At 40.3% G+C, this 22,622-nt stretch overlaps 1 protein-coding gene across 5 annotated transcripts in view; it reads right to left on the reverse strand.

Annotated features, from left to right (window-relative positions):
* Nucleotides 1-22,622, reverse strand: part of WDFY2 (WD repeat and FYVE domain containing 2) — a 143,837-nt gene that overhangs the window by 65,077 nt on the left and 56,138 nt on the right. For all 5 annotated transcript variants that reach the window (XM_077810791.1, XM_077810825.1, XM_077810798.1 and 2 more), the window contains exons 2-4: nt 16,230-16,297; nt 8,396-8,469; nt 41-95 (exon numbers count right to left, since the gene is read on the reverse strand). In XM_077810791.1, coding sequence (XP_077666917.1) covers nt 41-95; nt 8,396-8,469; nt 16,230-16,297 — 197 coding nt within the window. The remainder of the gene's footprint in view (nt 1-40; nt 96-8,395; nt 8,470-16,229; nt 16,298-22,622) is intronic.

A 22,622-nucleotide genomic window follows, 5' to 3' on the forward strand; every position in this document is an offset into this window, starting at 1 on the left:
AAATATAACTCTGCTAACGAAGACTGATTGCATTTCTTACCCTGGTAACTTTTCACTGGTGTCATCTTGTTGTAATCTTCTGATAAAATAAACTCCTTTAAAAATAAAATAATGTTTAGAAATGTGAAATATTTGTAAATAAGTCTGTTCTCTATTTTAATTTACATAAAATGAAAAATTTCTACCAAGTTCAAATTCAACACTAGCTTTATTATATGTATTTTGTTGTCCAATACAAATAAATGGTTTCCTTTAAAATAAGTAACTGACTAGTAAATTTGACTACTAGCAGAGTATTTCACCTTTGCAATCTGCCCAATAAGTGATTTCACAATAGTGACTTTGAATGAAATGGAGGTGGAAAAACTGGCAACCAAAAAATTTAAAAGCAAGCTGGCCCAAGTTAATGATTTAGCTATTAGCCAACAACATGCATGCCAGGGAATGGGAGACCTGGGATCAAGTGCATCCCAAGTACTTTAGCTTCTCAAGCCAACTGGGGCTTCAATTCAATGTGTGTCTCTGTATACTACTGCCCTCTCCTGGTTAAAAATAGGTCAGAGCCCAGGTACCTCTAATTCAATTTAGAGATGCAACAGCCCTCGTCCAAACCCTTACCAGTGATAGATTATTCCTCATTGTGTTCCATCTAGTTTTAAATCTCAACAGATCTGTGTGTTGGGAAGTTTTCATAGATATTAAGGCCATATTTCCTTCTGCTTAATTTCATACCACTGGTGATTCTATATCCCATTTTACCATCCTTAAACTCAATATTTCTCCTTCTTTGGTGTTTACATGAGGCTGTGAACAGTTACATCTGTGTACATGTGGGATGCCATAGATTATTACAAGCTCTCTCTCAGTGGGAAAGGAGGAGTGGTTTGGATCCTCAGTCTCAAGCACTTGTTTTGCCAGTTGCAGGAGCATTCGTATCAGAGGAGGTTGTCAGCCTCTCAATGCTGCTCAGGTTTGTGCTGATTTTAAAAAGCAGCAGCAGCAGCTACATTAACAGTTTAAAAACTATTTATGAAAATATCAGCATTCAAGAAAACCCGAGGAACAGTCTCCAGCCTTTGGAACACAGAGCAGCAAACCCCACGCACGTTACTATTTACAGGGAGCACCGGTGTCCTTCGTCTACTTGCATTTTGAGAAAGAACAGATCAAAATATGGGAAACTAACTGACCTCAATGAAAAGAATCAGATAGAAGTCTTGTGATACTGGATTGCAGTGGCCTAATACCTAGATCTCAGAGTTTGTGCTTTGTGGTAGGATCACATGAATTCATTCTCAGATTGAAGGTGGGCACAGACACTAAAAAAGTGACTTATAATGGACTAGACAAAAAACAAGTGAAGGTGACACGTTCAGGCAGTATGGCATAACTTTGGGGCTGAAGCTCATTGAGTCCTTTCATGGGGAATACTGTAGGTGCATGAAATGGGTACAGGCTTAGACAACACCCATGAGCAAGTGAAAGAAAGCTAAAAGTTCACAAGACAGCAAGTGTTGAGAGACTTCATGAGAAAAAAAAAGTGTAACAGTGACAATGGGGGGAAAATCATCCTTATTGTGACCCCAGTGAAAGGGGAGAGGATCATAGAGATTGAAATAGGTGAAGGTAGCACAGAGTAAGGGGGAAAATGAGACTATAAGTAAAAATGTTTAAAATAAATGAAGTTTTAAAAGCTACAGAGTATTGGGGTATCCAATTTGCAAGAACTGCCAAAACAATGAATGGTAGACTAGTGCTACAATCTTATTTGTAAAGCAAAGTATATTGTATATAAAAATAATAAAAGCCATTTTTTGACTAGAGACTTGCTTGTTATTTAAAAAAAGCCAATGTTTCCCAATAGCTTCTAAATTTCACAGAATAACCAGGGTAATCTCAGATCTCACTGTGAAGCAGCTGTAGGTCTATGTTAACTCTTTACAATGGTGGCCACTTTAATCCAAAATCAGCCTACAGTAAAATGCCTCTCAGACAACCATTTCACCATAGTAAAAGAACAATCTTCCTCTAAAAGAGGCCATTATACCAAGGCACTGGATATGATCCACTAAAATTGAGGTCAGACTAATGAATATTACAGCCTGTCAGTCAAAGGTTACAAACACATTAACACATTAGCCATGCCATCAGGGGCTTGTTCACCTGCACATCTACAAATGTGATATATGCCACCATGTGCCAGCAATGCCCCTCTGCCATGTACATTGGCCAAACCGGATAGTCTCTAGGCAAAAGAATAAATGGACACAAATCTGACATCAGGAATAATAACATTCAAAATCTGGTAGGAGAACATTTCAACCTCTCTGGCCTTTAAGTAACAGACTTAAAGGTGGCAATTTTGCAACAGAAAAGCTTCAAAAACTGACTCCAACGAGAAACTACTGAGCTTGAATTAATATGCAAACTAGATACCATTAACTTGGGTTTGAATAGAGACTGGGAGTGGCTGGGTCATTACACATATTGAATCTATTTCCCCATATTAAGTATCCTCACACCTTCTTGTGAACTGTCTAAAATGGGCCATTTTTATTATCACTACAAAAGTTTTTTTCTCCTGCTGATAATAGCTCATCTTAATTAATTAGCCTCTTACTCCATCTTTTCATGTTCTCTGTATGTGTATATTATATATATATATTTTACACACACACACACACACACACACACACACCTTCTTACTATATGTTCCATTCTATGCATCCGATGAAATGGGCTGTAGCCCACGAAAACTTATGCTCAAATAAATTGGTTAGTCTCTAAGGTGCCACAAGTACTCCTGTTCTTTTTGCAGATACAGACTAACATGGCTGCTACTCTGAAACATGACCATACTAATCACTAGTCTTCAGTGAAAGACTTTTCAAATGCTTTTGTAACAAAGTATTATGGCGTTCTGGTATAGGGAATACTATGGTCACTGTCTAGCAAAGGTGAAAACGGACTAAGGATTACCAATGTATTGATTACCTAGTTATGCTTTAATACTAGCAAATATCTATCCATTGTGTAACACAGAGATATAAAATAGACAAACTATCATTATACACAAACTTTAACCCCCTTTTCCTTTCTTAAAAACAGGAGGTGCAATGTATAAGAAAGAAGGTTCCATTAACCTGAACACAATCCATAGTATTTATCTTTGTGTTTCACCCATCTTTTCTTCCTTTCCATACAAAATCCACAGCTACATCTCATTCTTGGTTTGTATTCTCCTTTATACATTCTTGGGTGTTTCCCCAACATTTTTTTTTAATTTTCTGCTTCCCTTCTGACTTTTGACCATTGTTTTCTTTTACTGCATTTTCATTCCCCTATCCTTGTCAAAAATGATTGAATTGGTTGCTCCAACGGACAGGTATTTTAATATAGAGTGCCCTGCTCACAAAATTCATGCCTACTGCACCTATATGTTTTGTTTAGTCTCCACTTTGAGAACACTGGATTTCATTTTTAAAAACTCTACAAAGGTAAATGTTCATTTTTCTAACCCTATATTAGTTTGCTATTTTCATGGAATATGGTTCTATTGTAAAAGCAACTGATTTCCAGTTGTTGTTAGGCAACTTTCTGGCTTCGTCCATCATATAGAGGTCACCCACAAAGTTCAGAACACATCTGCCACAAACTGTAAGGGTTATTTCCTCAGTCCTTTCCCCAGGAATTGAAATTAGAAGAGGTGTTTGAATTTACAGGGGGGGTTGGAAAACAACTAAATTGGCAACACTTAGTTGACCACTCGAGGTGCATGTGTGTTTAGGGAAATGCATCTGGATCGGACCTATCACTACTTAAATCGGAGGCGGATACATTTGACAAAGATGGACCCCAAGATAGCTGGTTGTTGCTCTTCTGTGGCTAGCAACAATGGGTTGTAAACAAAAAGCTGTTTGTTTGTTTGTTTAAATAGAGTTCTTCCACATCCACTTACAATTCTGAATGCCCACATTGGTTACACATACTGCCTATCAGGATGGAAGTTGCTGCTATAAACAAATTTTTGGTTGGCAAGGTAATTGGGCTCTTCAGAAGTCTGATAGACTCTTCTTACCTACACTGTTTGCTATGATGAACCCTTCAAACATCAGTCTGATTTGGTTTTAGATACAGAATGATAAAAATGTAGGGCTGGAAGGGACCCTGAGAAGTCATTAACTCCAGCCTCCTGCGCTCAGGGAGGACCATGTACCCCTAGACTATCCCTGATAGATGTTTGCCCAATCTGTTCTTAAAAGCTTCCAATGATGGGGAGTCCACAACCTCCCTTGGAAGACTGTTCCAGTGCTAAATCCACTACAAAAGCCTTCATGAACTGGGGAGAAGAATCTTGAGTAGGCAAGAATGATTTTGTCTTATTTGGTGCAGTATAGGCATCAGCATTGCCACAGATAGACCTCTGAATAGAAGTTGAGATAGAGAGGCCAATATTTTCCCTCAAAATTTTAATTAAAGTAACATCCTTTGTGAATTTCATTTTAATCTTTTCCCATCTGAAAATCTTGAATTTGGCCACATAGGCATCCTAATAGTACTCTCTTGACATCCGATGAGCAGATTCAGAATCTACTATCCTCACACATTATTTATTTTAGCTACCAACAGAGTGTTCAGTGTTGTAGAAGAGGCAGAAAAAATGGACTTCGGCTCAAGGATCTCATGATCCCACTTGACAGACGATACAGTTTGGACACAGATATCCAGAGGTAGGTTCCATCTTAGACTCTTATTTAAAAGGGTGGCTGACTGCATTTTTATTGGAATGGGTTAGTTAGTACATTCCCCCAGGGGTAAACAGATTGGCTTCAGGATTAGAAAAGGAGGAAGGCTCTTTAAAAGATAACTGTAATTGCATAGTCAACAGTAAGGTTTGTTTATCCCCCAAGGGACATTATGAAAGATGATCAAAGTGGTTTCTTTTTTTTAAACCGGAAAATATTGCTCAGGATTAAGGATATTAAGGATTAAAATATTTCAGAAAATGCAGAAAGTTGGAGCTGCTGCACAGAGTTTGGATTTGAAGTAGGATTTTCATTCTGGATTTAAAACAGTCTCCTTGATCTAGTTTGCATAGTAGAATTCGCAGGGCATATTCTAGAAACAAAATAAAGTTTAAGATCTCAAGTTTTGAAGTATCGTATTCTGTACAGAATACGAATCAACAGGGTGGGAGGGTGACGTAAACTACGATTTAATCTTCTTGCCTCTAGAGGAAAGAGATATTCTAACTGCCACAATCTGGGTGAGCAAGCCATCATCAGTTATTCAGTTACAGACATTGAAAGTGCTTCATACGACAGTCTCTAAATATCTAGCAGGAGCAAATGATAGAAGATGTTAAGATAAATTCTTCCTGATGGTAAAGAGTCATTGTTCTGAATGGGATTTTTGATGGGATCTTTTCCTTGAGGCCCAACTGAGGGCTTGCCGTCCACACAAATGCCAAGTTTGCATCAAGCTGGAGTGTAAGTCTGCCATATATTAGCCTGCCATGCATTAGGTGCTCATGAAGACAAGCCCTGAGTTCATGCAAGATCTTTGCTTGCAACAAGAACAGTAGGAGAATAAGTTATAGTGTATAAATGTCCTTACCATTAAGGGAGGCAGAGCTTTTAAGATACCTTTATAAAAAAGGAGGTTTCTTCTTCACAGCCACTTGCGTGGGAGACTGGCATCTCCTTCAAAGCTTAATTCTCCTTCATGTTGGAGCAGAAAGTTTGCTTTTGGAGGGAAGAGTCCCTTAGCTTCTAAGGGACCTGAAATAGACCTAAAGATTTGGAGTGAGCAATGGAATGAGAAGTACTCTTCAAAGACAGCTTTCCCCACTTCAGGCCAAGATTTGGGGAAGGGGTTGCAAAATGGGAGTACAAGAAGAAAATACAACATGATTTTGTTTTAAGTGCCACCATTTCCTAAGGAAGTATGCAATCTAGCAGTGATTAAAATCAATCATTGTGACTCATAATCTGTCATCTTGTCTAAAGGTTCTGCTTATAAATTTAAACTTCCAAGCTGACAAGTTATAAAGGCTGAAAATAACCACTTGTGTCACTTCTAGGAGCGAAAGGAGGGAAGTTTATCATCCACTTCGTTTTACTCCATGACAAATGGGTGAACGATTCTAATTAACTTTTGGCTAGAGGTTAAGTTAAATGGAAACATAACAGTAATTCATCTCAGCCACCAGTCTTCCAGCTCTTTTTCACCAGCTCTGGTGGAACATCTGTCCCTCTACTGATTTTGACAGTAATGCAGCCTCTCTATATACAAACACCCTCCTTCTTACAATACACTACCCCATTCACCAAAATGCCAGACATATTACTGGAATCAGTCTCATTTTGAAAGTGCACGTAGAGAGAGTATTTTAACACATTTCCTTTATTTCTGAAAGTAGCATTTTTTCCCTGCCCTGTACTGATGCATTTGAAATAGTCTGGACTTTGAGTCAAAAGTTGGTTATCTTGGAATATTTCCCAGAAATTTTGTTCTATATTTTAGAACATTTTAGAATTATTTTAGAACATAACTGCTAATGGTTCAGAAAGCAGCCATCAGATATTCCTCTGAATGCCTGACTAATTCAGATGTTGGGGGAATATTACAAAACATCTGTATGCTATCTGATTTTTGCTGTTGCTGCTAGTAGAACATGCTGGTACTGGCAGAGCATTTAAAGGGCCAACACAAGGAAAAAATAGCCTGAAAGAATAGAATGTGTGTGTAGATGTAGCCCTATACCAACAAACCTAATAAAATACAATCTCTTAGATTAAAAACAGCATATTTTTTCTCAATTTACTTTCTTTAGAATAAACAACATGTGTCCTCCTAGAGGATCCAAGTGCCCTGTCAATTATTTAGAATTACAAACTCAAAACACAGTTCAATCAACCCCCCCTTTCACACACTCTGGAGCAATAGCTCAGTGGTTTGAGCATTGCCTGCTAAACCCACGGTTGTGAGTTCAATCCTTGAGGGGGCCATTTAGGGATCTGGGGCAAAAATTGGGGATTGGTCCTGCTTTAAGCAGGGGGTTGGACTAGATGACCTCCTAAGGTCCCTTCCAACTCTGATATTCTATGATTCTATGATTCAAAAAATACCAACACTCCATTATGCTGGTCAGCATATTAACCCCGTCCCTCTTCTCAAAGGCCAGGTGAAACAAGTGCAGTGTGTGCTGAAAGACGACAAATGCAAACTAGATCAGACTGGAGGGAACGCTTCCCTGAAGCCCTTACAGAGAACACCCCTCATTCTGTATTAGATTAATGAGGATTTAGCATCTGCACTTCTGCTGACTGCAGCTGTAGCAGAATATAATGGGGAGATGCAGTCTCAGGCAGGCGTTCCCAGGTCATTTCAGGCTTCATAATGCAAAGCCAGCACCTTAAAACCTACCAGAGAGCTCACAGGTAACCAGGGCAGGTCCCAAAGCACGGGGGCCCTGTGCTCTCTATAGGACACCAAGCTTACCAAGAAGGTGGGCTAACTTTGGCACTTGTTCCAGCTTCCAAATCAATGTTAAGATATGGCCCCCTGTAAAGCACATGGCAAAGGTCTGACCGTGAAATGTCAAAGCTACAGATAACTGTACCAGGATTCTCATTTGAAAGAATGACAGAATGCCTCTGACCACCACTGCCACCTGAGCCCCTAAAAACAGTTCTTAGTCTCGTCAGACCCCAAGTAACAGTTTCCATAATAATTACAATCCAGTGGCAATAGTGGGACCCCTCTGATCCACATGGCAGATCTCTGCTTCAATATTCTGAACTCTTTACATGCATGAATACATATCTCAGAAGTTACTGAAGGAGAATGGACCCATTCACACTGCTGTAAATCAGAACGGACTCCATGGAAGGAAGCTGTCTCTCACAAAGGAGAATTATACCTGTATGACATTGTATTAACAAGAGGGTAACCAGGACCAGTCTTTGTACAGTGCTCTGGAACAGTGCTATACATTCCATATAAAGAGCTAGCTGTATGAGTTGAGATGCATCATATGGATCTGAGAGTAACTTTATGCTCATTTGCTGTTTTCAGAGACCAATTTAGACAAGTGATTAATAATTTGATCAAAGTTGGTAAATTAAAAACTTGTTATTGGACAAGTAAACCCATACAATTTGTTTAGTTCCCTAATTCCTCTAAACCCAACTCAAGTTTATATAGCAGCTAGTTTGAAATTTGTCATGGGTCTTCTGTTTTCTGCACTAGAGCGGTCAGTGTCATTAGTAGCTAGGATCAATGTTAGTCTGTCATTTAGCCAATGCTAATTAAAATTCCTCAGCACAATAATATATACATACTTCTCAAAAGGGAAGTATTTCAATGGGAAATCTTATTTATATGTACTTACTGAGATTGAACCATTGTCTAGACCTACGGACAGCCTTCTTGTTTCCGGGTTAAAAGACATGCATGAACATGGAGCTGAAAAAAATGAACATGTTGATGAAGTTAACAAAACCATGATTCTCATTGATCTTGAAGCTCTGGAGTCCCTATCTAGTTAACACACTTACAATGCTATTCTTTATTTTACCCCTTATGATAGAAAAGCATAAACATACTCTTCCTGCAACGCTATTCAATAAACCCTGTTACATCAGGAAATAAATGAGTAGACATATAACTACTCCTTACTTCATGATCCACTTCCCCCCCGCCAATTAAATTATTTAAACAGAAAATGTTATACAAGAGCAGTTGTGGGGTCACAGACCCCTCAAAGAATATTAAAGACATTTCAGTTTTAAAAAGTTTTTGTGGATTTAACAGAATGATTGAAGCTAATTTTCTACATTTTCTGATCTTCAGCTATAAAGTAAGAAATTATTTCTAAGGTTTACATCCCATCAGTTTAAATTCTTGAAGTAGGAAACTCCTATGGACTGAAATGTCATTGAGTTTCAACAAAATTAAAGACCGATAGTCCATAATAGAACTACAGTTGTCAAGCATCTCTATTATAAATAGATTATATCGTAACCAATGACTAAAAAGTATGATAAAAAATATTCCATCTAATACCCTAGAAACACATTATCCTAGACAACTACCACACTACAAATTTTCAGGATATACTCTTGCAACTTGCTTTTGAAAAAATTTCTTAGGCTCTTTTGAGAATCTGGTGATGTTAACATGTTGGTGTAGAGTCAGAATTTTCTATTAAGAATTAGAGTTCTATTTGCTCTTGGTTTATAAACCGCCTTTTTAATCCAATTTAGGTGTGTAGTGATAGTTTTGGTTTTTTGCCTCTTAATACTGTAGCTGAAGTTTCAATCAAGTTTCTGCAGGACAGGTTCGACATTACAACTGGCAATTTTAGCAGAGGGGCCAGGAATTCTTGCTCCTTCTGATTTTTACCATTAATTTTATATTGATCACAGGAATAACTAACTAAATATTTTTAGTACTGCTTTTCACTGGATTTTCCTGTTCTGTTTTTTTGTAGCCCTCCCCCTGACCCCTAACTAGGTGTGTGCACTTGTTTCTATAACTAGTGAATACCCTATATATTTTCAACTTGTTTTCTCAACTGTTTTAAACACACACTCTAGACTGGTATCAAAACATTCATCAATCCAGTGGATCCTCCATGTTCTTTATTTCGTGGCATAATCAAATGAAGAAAAGACAATACAAAAAAAGCTTGTGTTGGACATTTAACTGAAACTGCACCACCACATGGAGTTTAGAATTGTATCGATTTATTTACTGAGGGGAGAATACAGAATAATTTATGGCAACAGAAACTCAAAGAGCACAGACAGACAGTCAATCAAGTAGACTGAGAGTGGCTCTGATTACTTGTTTTTTCACTTTATTTTTTGGAATGTCTAACTTGATGTTCAACGAACAAAGAAAAAAGGCTTCAGTTAAAAAAGGAAGCTGTCACAATGAAAAGTATTTTGTCGGTGCTACTAACACCACCAGAGATTATCAAAGTGAAACTGGTAATTAGAAAAGTTTACTTTTCATCATTTTGCCATTTACTTAGTGGATTTAAAGCAATTTCAAAGCAGTGAAACTAAACTGGTCAGTTTCACCTTCTGTTAAGAGGTCATTTCAACTGCTGGTTCATTGGCACAATGCTGTTATGTCTGGATTTCTAACACTGCAGGGCAGTGTTTAACGCAAATGATTATTCTTTTAAAGAAACTTCATGAAAACATTTGTATCATACCAGATTATATAAAATCCTTAATACCACTCTCACCCTACAGTTTAGGTCCAGTGCTAGCTACGGTCTAATCTAAATAACTTCTACTACCGTTGCAAATACCATTAACAGTTCACAGAAAATCAGATTTTGACAAATCATTGTTTTTTCAAGTCATGCTTTTTCCAAAACACATATAAACAATGTGTCAGTAATGGAGCTGACCAAAAAAAAAAAACAAAAAAACTTTTGGGTATAAATATTCAAAAGCACTTAAACAACATAGGCCTAGTATAACTATTTCTGTTCATACCACCCATAGTGTAAATGCACCTGATTCCCCTTTCTCATATAAAGCACCTTTTTACTGGCTTATTTACATTCACCCTAGGGGGTTGAACTGCTTTAATTGTACCAGTATAGTGAAAGTGATCTAGCCGGCCCCTTCCCCGAAGCCCTCCCCTTTCCCTAAAGCCCCGCCCACTCACTCCATCCCTTCCTCCCCGTTGCTCGCTCTTGCTCACCCTCACTTGCTTTCACCAGGCTGGGGCAGGAGCTTGGGGTTCGGGTGTTGGATCTGGGCTGGAGCCAAGGGGTTCACAGTGTGGGAGGGGGCTCTGGACTAAGCCTGGGGCAGACAGTTGGGGTGTAGGAGGCGTGAGGGGTGAAAGCTCCAGGAGGGACTAGAGGGTTGGGGTGCAGGAGTGGATTTGGGGTGCTGGCTCCAGGAAGGGGCTCAGGGTTTGGGTTTGGGGTGCGGGCTCCCGCTGGGCAGCACTTACCTCAGGCGACTCCCAGTTGGCAGCGCAGCGGGGCTAAGGCGGGCTCCCTGCTTGCCCTGGCCCCACGCCGCTCCCGGAAGTGGCCAATGGGAGCTGTGTGGACAGTGCTTGCAAGCAGGAGCAGCACACAAAGAACCCTGCTCCCATAGGGGCGTGCTGGCTGCTTCCACGAGTGGCGCGGGGCCAGGGCAGGCAGGGAGCCTGCCTTAGCTGCGCTGTGCCGCAGGACTTTTAACGGCCAGAGATCGCGATCGACTGGCAGAGGCTCCAGGATCGACCAGTCGATTGTGATCTATGGTTTGGCGACCACTGCTTTACATAATTATTATCCCTAGGATAATAATATGGATTCAACCAATACGGATTTTATTTAAAAGTGATCATTTTTCTACCTAATGCATATCCTCATTTACAACGTATTTCATTCTCCCCGAGATCACAGTAGTTTGTATTGAAACCATTAAAACTAACATCAGATAGGCAGAGCAGGCTACCTCTTGGTACATAACTGAAACTCCACCCTCCTCTATTACAGTAATAGTCCATTCTGCACTCTTAGTATATTTCTCTTTGCTAGACTGTATCCCTTTCATAATCTTAAGGCCATTTACAGGCAAAAGTAAGGTTAAACAGTGCTCAAATGCTTAAGACTAACAAAGCCTTCATGCATGTGCATGAGGAGGATGAGCTGCCTGTAGTTATCTTTTAGAGGCCCATTGTAAGCCTGCTGCTAAGCCAACTAACGTGTAGTGAACATGAGAACTATATTAGCTTCTTTTTCAGTCCATCCCTATTAGCCATATAGATCAGTAGTGCTTCTTAAGTCTGCGTTTTCATTGTCTGTTTCCTCTTGTGATGCTAGTGGGATGGCTAAGCTTGGGAGCAGGGATTTCATCACATTCTGGTAGCAAAGAGACATCTTTTCCCACACCTACATCCTTAACAAGTCTTCTTAGACAGTCACCGCTCCAGTGCTGCTTTCTCCTGGCTAGAGAAGCTAAAAAAGAACTGTGTGAAGAACACAGCAATGCCACTCCACACTCAGGTAGCAAGGTCACTTCTGGTGTAAGAGGTGTGTGGGCAGTGGGAGTGACAATCACTCATGTCTCATCCAATAGCTTTCAGAAACAGTGATACAGAAAAGACACAATGTGTCAATTCAGCAGGCAATACCCCACAGCCGTAGGATTATACTTGTACGTACTTAGAAAGAAATGATAGAACAGCATGACTCATATTCAATAGTTCCAAAGTTTTCCAAGATATTGGGTGAGGGGGATGGTGCAAGATGTTCCTCAAAATTGGGGGTGGGGTGAGGCTGACAGGCCAGCTCAGGGCAGAGCAATAGGCCAATTTACTTGTGTGTGATTATCAAAGAAACGTTAAGCGTACTAATTCACTTGAGTGTTAATTTATTTCAAAGGAAATGTGAATGATATGGTCTTCACTTATCTACAATCTGTTGATTGCTGTCGATTTACATTATGTATATCCCTGTACTTAATTAACTGTAGATCAAAAATTTTGAGAGAGTACTTAGATGAGAATTTTCTTGAGGTGTAAACTTCATGAAAACTAATGAAGGATTGTTCCCAGTTATCACATTGCGCTTACATTATGTTTACTCATCATACGAGAATGGAGCATTAGAAATGTAAAATGTCGCTAACTTCAAAGCACGTGTCACTGTGTTTATATTTAATCAGTAAAAGAAGAGTTCATGCTGTGAATGAAAACACCTGCCAGATTGCTTTCCCTGGAAAGACGCTACAGGAATGGATTCAGCAACTGAACATGTATCTCTGAACTGTTTTGGATGCTAACAGGGTGGAATACTAAACAAGTGGACAAGGATCCCTAGAATTACTCTGGGTAACCCTGAGGAACTTTTGGAAATTTAGCAGATTACTAAAATGTTAAGAATTGTAGACTTATAAACTTTGACTTACCTGTTAATGCATGTTACCTGCTTTAAACCTCACAATAACTCATTTCTTTTTTTTTTTTTTAATTATTAAACTAATAAACCTTTAGTTAGGTTTACTACAGAAATTGGCTGCCAGCATTATCTTTGGTGTGATGTCAAGAGTATCCATTGAGCTGGGGTAAGTGACGGACCCTTTGGGGTTGGGAGTCACTTAATGAGATGTGATATTTGGTATAGTGACCAGTATCACAAAGTCCAGTTTGTCTCGGTGGCAAGGTAGGCTGAAGAGCCTAAAAGGACTGTTTGGGACTAAATGGTAAGACTAACAGATTGATCAGGAGTGCATATTTGTTACTAGTTTGGTGAAATCTAATTGTAGACTATATCACCAATTTGGCGTATATGCCCTGACAGTCTGACCTGAAATTGGCACTCATAACTGGGAGTCATTTCAGACAGCCTGACAAGTGGTGGAGGCGGCAGGATTCACATGCCACAGGTCAATTGGGCTGAAAGATCAGAACAGGGAGACAGAGGAAAATCTACAATTGCCCTGCTCAGAACTGCTTTGAGACAGAATTAATGAGATGCCCCAGTGTTTTCTCAGGACATCCACCGTTTGCAGACACACAAAACCCAACCCTCTGGATCTACGGGATCTGAGCAGAGGTAACAAAAATCTTAAACACAAATGTATGCAAATATTTAAAGAAATCAGTATTAGCCAAAGCAAATGAATGCCATTGCTGGAACAGATGTCCTAGCGGACAGAGCTAGCTAAGGGAACACAACTCCTTAGGTCAGATTAACAGAACTGCAGCTGTTATAAATCAGCATAGCTTCATTGGCTTTGATGGAGCTACCTAGTTTTACCCCAGCAGAGTATGTGGCCAGTATGTTGCTCAAAAACATACCGGAATATAAAGACCAGTCAAGCACCGAGATTCCCACGAGCTCACCCATGGACACAGATGGGGGTTAGAAGAAACGGCCTGCCAGGGACACCTGGAATCCTTCTCGAATAGGGTAACTGGGGTGTTTCCCCTGTTGAGCATGTTTTGTTTTGTTTGGAACACGTCAAAAAATATAGCATACTCCTGCTGCAGGATGTCAGTAACCCATCTACAACAATGCTGTACTAAGACCCCAAGCTTACAAGCCATTACTGGGGAACTAAACACTGAGTAGGTACAATGCATTTCCCAGTAAAGAGATGGGTCTGTCAATCAGCAAGTATTAAAATGTCAACTTAACATGTAAATATTCTCTGGTTGGGAGAGCAAGGCTGAGGGAGGAAGAGAGATGGGAAGAGCGTTACATGTTAATAACTAAGATTCACAGGATAGTTTTGGTTTTCAGTACACTATAAGCAGGGTGGGTTTCCACCCAGCTCTGAATAGAATCCCCACACACTTAGCTCAAACTTACCCTTCTCACCGTCCCAATATTTTCTTCTTTATTGGTAACTCATAAGCACAACACAAACCAGCCTCAGCTTAAGCTTTCTCCCTAGGGTTTCCATGCAGAAACCTGCCTTAGATCTTGTACCCTCTCTAAAAATCACTCCCCACTTCTGTTACATCTGTGTGAACTCACTTAAGGAGCCATATCTGCTAAGGAGTAAGCAGCTTGACAGGACTTTAACACGGTGCATCAGCAAAGAAGTCATGACACCCTGTTGTGTACATCATTTATAAACTTCCCCCTACAACTAATGCAACCCTTCTCTAGAAGGTAGCTAAGATTTGCCACACTGGAGAAGACCACCGGCCTGTAGGAACAGTATCCTGCAGTAGCCAATACCAGATTCTTGCCCAGTAAGCATTTTAAAGGTTATAGTGCTATAGGAGAAAGGGGTGAAATCTGAAAGGTTCTTACTTGAGACTCCTCAGTCTTGACTGACCCCTTTAATGGCAGAATTTTAGACTGCACTGAGTTTCCTGACTTTTGGTGATTTGCATTACATTTGTATATAAAAGTGTTCAAGCATTCATTCATCACCAGACTCAGCGATTCTAGTTTCCTCTTGCTGCACTTTCACCTCGCCTCTCCAGTATTCCATTAATGTCCTTCAGGACTTTGTCCTCCATCCTCCACTCTTTTTCCCTTACACACAGATCTTCCCCTCTACTCATGAATGCTCTCCTACTCTTTACTCACCTCCAATAGTCTTTCCAACTTCCATACCTGGATATCGCACCCTCAGTTTGCCCCTCCCTTCTAATGGAGCCAAATTCTGCTAGCCTCCCTCACAGCTCCAGTTCAGAAACTTGGTGTCTCTCACCCTTTTTCTCCTCTTTCCATTGGCAATATCCATTTCTGATCTTCCTCTACATCATTATCTATGGAACCCACACTCTTCTCCATTCTCTACTGCTTAACTCTGACAAAAGCCACAATCATCTCCTCCCTTAATTTTTGTAACATTCCCCTCTCTGGCTTCCCTCAACTTCCACCTTCCTGTACCTCCAGGATGTCTAGTTAAAAATAAGCACACCTTTTCCCACTGTTCTGATCAGATCACTGCCTACTTTAAATCCCATTACTGATTTTCCTGATTTCCCCTTAATTACAAGGCTCTCTAAACTCTATTCCTGTCTATAATTGTGTTCACTTCTTTCTGCTTTCATTCTTTATTTAGCTCATTGATGGTGGATGGATGTGCTTGACATCTCCGGATGCTGCTGCTGTGACAGAGTGGCCACATCACTTACCCAGCATCTAATTAATTGTTTATGCCATCAGAAACCATACACCAGAAGATTGAGCTCATCTCAAATTGCTATCCAATCCAGTCCCAATGCATTCTCTTCTCCTACTCTCCTCTTTGTATCTTCATTGATGCTACATCTGGGGATATCCTCCCTCTTCTCACATACCAGACAATCCTCTCTTCTAGACCCTCTCAACAAAAGAGAGACACCACTTCCTCTGCAGAACTCCCTACACCACCTTCAACTCATACTGTTGCATCATGTATCTGAACTAGATTGTCAACTCTTCAGGGTAGGGACTGTGCCTTTTGCTTTTAGAAAGAAATCACTACTACTAGCACTTCAGCTAGTAATAGAAACAAAGAAGAGATGTTTACAAAATATCAAATAATGTATATTACATTTTAAAAAGACAGGAGATTTTGTATTGGTTCATAACTTGGTAAACAAGCTTCAGAGAACCTAGACACTTAGCTCAAGCATAGTATCTAGCGTACAATTGTGAGCTCCCGAAAAGGTCACAAGCTCAGAGGTACATGTCCAGACCCAAAGAAGTCAGTTGGCAAATACACAGCAAACAATGAACATCCCAAAATACTTACATGGCATTGCATGGTATATGCTAGGCCAATACTGCCCACTCTCTCTCTTCAGCCACACACGGATAGTTCTGTAGAGGAAAAATAAGTTATTCATATTAATTTTCAAGTGAGTGCTAATTAGAATTACTAGACAAATAACCTTTGAAACTAAAATATTTTGCCCAGAGAACAAAATACAAGAATCCCTATGATTCCCTGCTAGCCTGCCTCAATCACTAACTGTATCTAGGGATAAGGTGACAGTTAATTCTTTATGCCCATCCCAGTCCTTGGTATCTCTGCTGAATGCCCCATAATAACTGAAACTATCTGGCATCTGTGATAGCATTTTTGATGTTGACTTTTGCCCACTAGGAGGTGGACTAAGGCCACAAACACATTTCATATAATCCATCAGACATTTCATTTAATCCATCAGTCATTAAGATAGCAATGACAACTAATTACTAGCAACATGAACCACATTCTAATCAAAAGGGCTCCTAAAAAAGAGGCCAAAGACCCATCTCCCTCCAGCTCATGGATGAAGCTAGAGGCTGGGTGGTTGCGGTGGAGGAGACTATAGTGGCGCTGCTGTACCCCTTTGGTAGAAAAGCAGAATTCAGTCCATAGTACTGTCAATCTGTCACCTTTTACCAGCTATAAAGTTAACTTAACGGGTTGAACATGTTGTATGGAGGTGGAGAAAGTTACATGGATTTTAGTCCAACATTATTTGAATTTTTATCTAATTGTTATCCATCCTTTAGATACCTGGACATTTCATAGTATGCAAACTGGGTGGCTCTACCTGAACTACAGAATTTCTTGTTCAAAGGTTGGGAGTGGCTCACAGTACTGTAGTGCCCCTCAGATTCATAAAAATCAGATAATTCAGAGAGTTATAGACTTGGGACATTACACAAATATACTGAACTAAGAATGCCCCTTATGTAGCTCTTGGGAACATATGCTACTCAGAAAATGATACCTGAGGTGGTTTGTTAGTGTCAATAGTGGAAGACTTATAGTTTGGACTATTCAAAAGATATGCATTAGGTTAAAATTACCTTTTTAGGTTTAATTGCCAGGAGTAGATGAGTAAGTGAAGGGTTAGACACACCCTGACAGATTTTAAGGAAATCAATCAACTTTGTTTTGACACTGCAGTCTATCATGCTAACCAACATTGTCACATTCTTTTCTTGTACTCCTCTATCCATATCCATCTGTTGTCTCATCTCACATCCACTCTCTCAACTGTGAAAGCAACTCCCATTTTGGTGTGCCTGTACCGGGTGAGCTCAGCACACAGTTCTGGGAATGTGACCTTCTGCATCCAAAAGTTATGCCACCACCGCTGGTCATCCCAGGTTTGCATCACAATCTGATCCCACCATTTGGTGCTTGCTGCATGGGCCCAGAACTGCCAGTGGCCACTTACAGCAGCTGGCCAAGTTTCATTCAATAGCCACATTATCCACTTCCCCTTAGTATTTTCATTCGTAGCGTCGCACAGCCAGCCACACTCGTAGCTGTGGTTCCGCAAATTAGAAACAGGGTGACTGATTTGTTTTGTAAGCAGCCACAAGAGCTCGGCTGATCTGTTCAGCATGCATGCTTGCCAGTGAGGTGGTGGACAGACTGAAAAGTGGCATGAGAAAAACAGTAGATATCAAGATGGACCAGAGGGAATTGTAGGAACTTGACCCCAAACTCCCACAACTCCTTGAGAGCACTGGTTTCCCTCAGTATCACCAAGTGTTCCTGCAAACATATCCCACAAAGTAATGCGCCAGATGGTGGCGATGGGGATAATGGGATGCCTTCCCCACAGTGCTGCACAGCTGCTGTTGATACAACCTGGCACCGTGGGGACTCACTGCACCAGCAAAGGCAGCCAAATGTGAACACACCTCCACCAAAATAGCTATGCTAGCTGCTATATGCTGACAGAACTGTTACTGGTAAAGCTTCATGCCATAGACATAGTCTTAGATTTAAGCTCCTTGTGGCAGGGACCTGCTTTTTGCTGTGTTATTACAGTGTCTAGCACAATGGGATCCTGGTCCATGGTTAGGGTTCCTGGGCACTATGGCAATACAAATTATTAACATTAAATGGAACTGCCTTTATTTCATGGTCTCCTCTTAATCAATTTTTTAGTAGACTTTGTGACAAAGTTCCTGCTCTACCTTGGTGGGTCTTGTGCTTATTGGCGGATTTGCTTATCTTAGAGCTTCACGGCAGCCCTCAGCTTGGCCGTTTTTCTAAATTCACAGTCCAGGTCGACTCCTCCTGTGTCTGACCAGGAGTTGGGAGGTTTGTGGGGAACCCAGACCCGCCCTCTACTCCGGGTTCCAGCCCAGGGCCCTGTGGAATGCAGCTGTCTAGAGTGCCTCCTGGAACAGCTGTGCGACACCTACAACTCCCTGGGCTACTTCCCCATGGCTTCCTCCCAACACCTTCTTTATCCTCACCATAGGACTTTCCTCCTGGTATCTGATAATGCTTGTACACCTCAGTCCTCCAACAGTCTGCGTTCTCACTCTCAGTTCCTAGTGCCTCTTGCTCCCAACTCCTCACACGCACACCACAAACTGAAGTGAGCTCCTTTTTAAAACCCAGGTGCCCTGATTAGCCTGCCTTAATTGAGTCTATCAGCTTCTTGATTGGCTGCAGGTGTTCTAATCAGCCTGTCTGTCTTAATTGTCTCCAGAAGGTTCCTGATTGTTCTGGAACCTTCCCTGTTACCTTACCCAGGGAAAAGGGACCTACTTAGCCTGGGGCTAATATATCTGCCTTCTATTACTCTCCTATAGCCATCTGGCCTGACCCTGTCACAACTTGCACACACAATATTCAGTATACAGAAATGGGTACAAACCACCAAGTAGCAGCTATTAACAGTGTCAGTACAGAAACCTAACAGGTATGCTAGGGTAATGTAAATTTAGACAATCATAAATAAGGTCAATATGCCATTGTGATGACTGCAGACCGATTTTTGTGGAGGACATTAGGCTAGTTAGTTTAGCAACAGTCTTATTAGGGTCTAATAAATGGTACTTAAGTGGTCACACGGTGATCTCCTAGCACTCCCTCAGCACCGAGGTGAGCAAACTTCAATCATCCCTGCTCTTTAGAGTTGTAGTAGCATTCCAGGTTTGCTTCCCAAATGCTCCTGCCTTTAAGCATACTTCTTCCTCCTCATTCAACAAACTCCTTGCTTTTCTCTGGGAGAGCGTTAAAGCAAAGCCTTCAAGCGAGCTGAGAGTTGAAATGGTTTTTCCTCTTTTGAGCAAGGAGGATGTAAAACTTAAACAGGCAGCGAACACGGTCATTGGTTTCCCTTACTCTTCAGAGTAGAGAAGTGTTTAAAAAGGCAGCAAACAGACCAGTGTCAAAACACACACCACTAAAAGGCGTACACTGATCTTAGTACTGTTAGCTCTGAGGAGCAGACTTTTTGTAGTACAGCATTTGAGCTGCTCAACCACTTCCAGACCCAAGAACTAGCCTTCTACTTTTGATGCTCCAGGCTTGTTTCCTGGGAGGCCAAAGGGTTCTATCTGTTTCTGGGCCCTGCTAGATAATCTGTGGTCTCCCCACAAAGAACCTGGTCTGTAGCTAGGGTGACCAGATGTCCCGATTTTATAGGGACAGTCCCAATTTTGGGATCTTTTTTTCTTACATAGGCTCCTACTACCCCCCACCCCCGTCCTGATTTTTCACACTTGCTGTCTGGTCACCCTACCTATAGCCTTGTAATCCATTCAGTATGTTGGCCCCTCCATCACACAAGTATGGCGCATTTTTGTTAAATTTTAGGTTTGTATGTTTGTGACAAGAATGTCACATACTTTGCTGTACTATCACAACAGCATGTATACATAAAGCTTCTACCAGCCTGCAACAATAGAAAGACAAGCAGCAATCAAAACCTGCCAAGATCTACCTCATCTGGAAATTCACTGACTGCCAGCAAGTAGGTGGCTATGTTCAGATGAATTTTTTAACCTAGTCTTCCTTGAATTTGCTTTCATCATCCCCCAGAATATTTTTATTTTGGGATAGTCCCCCACATATCTAGAAGTACCAGTTTTACCACTACTATGCTAGCAGAGGACCGTCTGTCATACCCTATTCCGCAAGGCTTTTTAAATGGGAAGTTCTATAGGAGATTCTAGAATACACCATTTAGATTATTAGAACAGATGGACACTTTGAATCTGGTTCTCCAAAATTCCCTTCTCAGTGTTCAGCATCAAATCCGGCAGCAAAAAACTAAGTTCACATTTAATTTAAATTATTCTTTATATTTTAGTTTGTACTTTAAAAAAATTATATTAGTTATTAGAGAGCTACTGAATAATGATAAATCCTGGCAGTTTAATATCCTTTGAATAGGAGAAGGCACTCAGTCCATCTTCGACTAGTAGAAAACACTACAGTGAACTCAGATCTTGGGGGCTGCATTACTTTGCTGAAAAGCTACATTTTCTTTAAATCAGTAGTGCCCTGAAGAGTACTGGAGCCTTATTAAAAACCTCAGTAATCATCATCTCTAATAGATGGCTTATCTACAATATTTTTATTTACATTGACACTGGCCATTTCTGAATGGAACAGAAATGAAGCAGGACCCCTTACTCTTTATTCAGAAGTTTCATTTGCTTACAAAGAATTCAGGCAGCAGAATAAATATTTAGCATCAAGAATTTAGAGCATGGGAGGAGCCAAACTATCCTCTGTAAGTGACTTTCAGCCTACATTCTGCACATTTTTGTAAGCCTCTTGGTACAACACGGTCTGCCAGAAATTAAACCCAGAATTTTAAAAACCTCATAAGAAAGCAAAGCACAAATAAATGTAGTTTAAACACATTTATTATGGAAATAAAGCATAAAGTATATCTGCTGGTTGCTTAGTTACTCAAGTATAACAGAGTACCCACCTACATCAAAATCCATTCTTCCCCTGCCCTAGAATGCAAGTCACATTACCATGGAAATTAACTGTCCCTTTGAAAGTGAAGTCATATTTTGCTGCCAGCAAAGTGATTTAAAAAAAAAAAAACAAAAAACAAAAAAAAACTTTGAGTACACTCCATGAATCAATGGATATTTTTCTACTTTCATGACAGATACTTTTCTACTTTCATCATACTTTCATGACAGATCTTTGTGCATTCTATAGATTGAAAAACTGCATAAAATGAACAATTATGCCACTCAAAGGAGTGAGACTGCACTCTTTATATACTAAAGTGATACAAAATCTTATTTCATTTTAATGCAGCTTTTTAAATATAAAATTGTTCCAGTTTCTATGCAGGAGTGTGTGTGTATGCATCCCCAGTCCAACTACTCTGTTTGACTAGACTATTAAATAAAGTGAGTCAAGAAGTTGTGTAATATTTTTTGACCATTAAGACACTTTTCCCAGATGTCAGAGCCTAATTTTTAAGTGTGGATAATATGTTAAAGGGAGTCAGAGCAATGCTTGGCACCCAGTGCAACGCAAGCAGGCAAAATGCAAAATTCCTTAGGTATCTTTGCCAGTGCACCTCTGTTCTGACCTGCAAGATCTTGTAAGCTCAATGGATGGTAAGCAGGTGGTGCGTCAATCCTCTGAGATGCAAAAGCCCCTCCTATGTGTGATTGGGTTATCCTTAGCATCCTGCATGATCACATTTTGGGAAATGGCAGATACTATTCTTGAGTGGGATGTATCTAACCATATAGAAAGCGTCTAAGCATGGTCTCTCAGTTGTGTGCACTTTAACATTGTGGACTCTGTTGTAAGAGATTCCAATAATGGCAAATATTTACTATGAAGGGATACAGTATCACATGGACTTTGAGTTCTTTGTGGCATCTGTACAGGTGCCAAGTTTGCTGGGTGTCTAAGTATGTTGTGTGGTAAGTGCTACCTCAATGGTCATATTCTGGGGTGTTTTAAGCTTTGGTTTGTTTTCTTCTATCACTTTCATTAAAGAGATAAGGTGGCCCACCTTAACTGTGCATTTGCTGTGTTCTCTGCTCCCTGCAGTTCCCCCCTTCCCCTCCTAAAATGTTTGAGTTTGGTGTTTTGAAGTCTCATTCTGGGGAGTTACAGGGTGAAGGTGCTGTTATGAGGCAGTAACCTTAAGGTTTTTTGCAACTGAACATCTACAAAGTCAAACATTCTTGAGGAACTGCTTGGGGAAATGGACCAAAAATAAATAAATAAAATAAAAAAAATTTATGGCCCAGATAGGAGGAAGTTTGAAAAATGGGTGACTTTCCTGTTTAAAAAAAAAAAAAAAAACACCTTCCAGTGTAGCTTCCTCAGTATGTCTGGATAGTTGTCTGTCATGGAGAGTTTCATTTTCTTAGTACTTGTAAAATAGTCACCCAAACTAGGGGCAGT

Source organism: Eretmochelys imbricata, chromosome 1 (genome assembly GCF_965152235.1).
Source record: "Eretmochelys imbricata isolate rEreImb1 chromosome 1, rEreImb1.hap1, whole genome shotgun sequence".
Lineage (NCBI taxonomy): Eukaryota > Metazoa > Chordata > Testudines > Cheloniidae > Eretmochelys > Eretmochelys imbricata.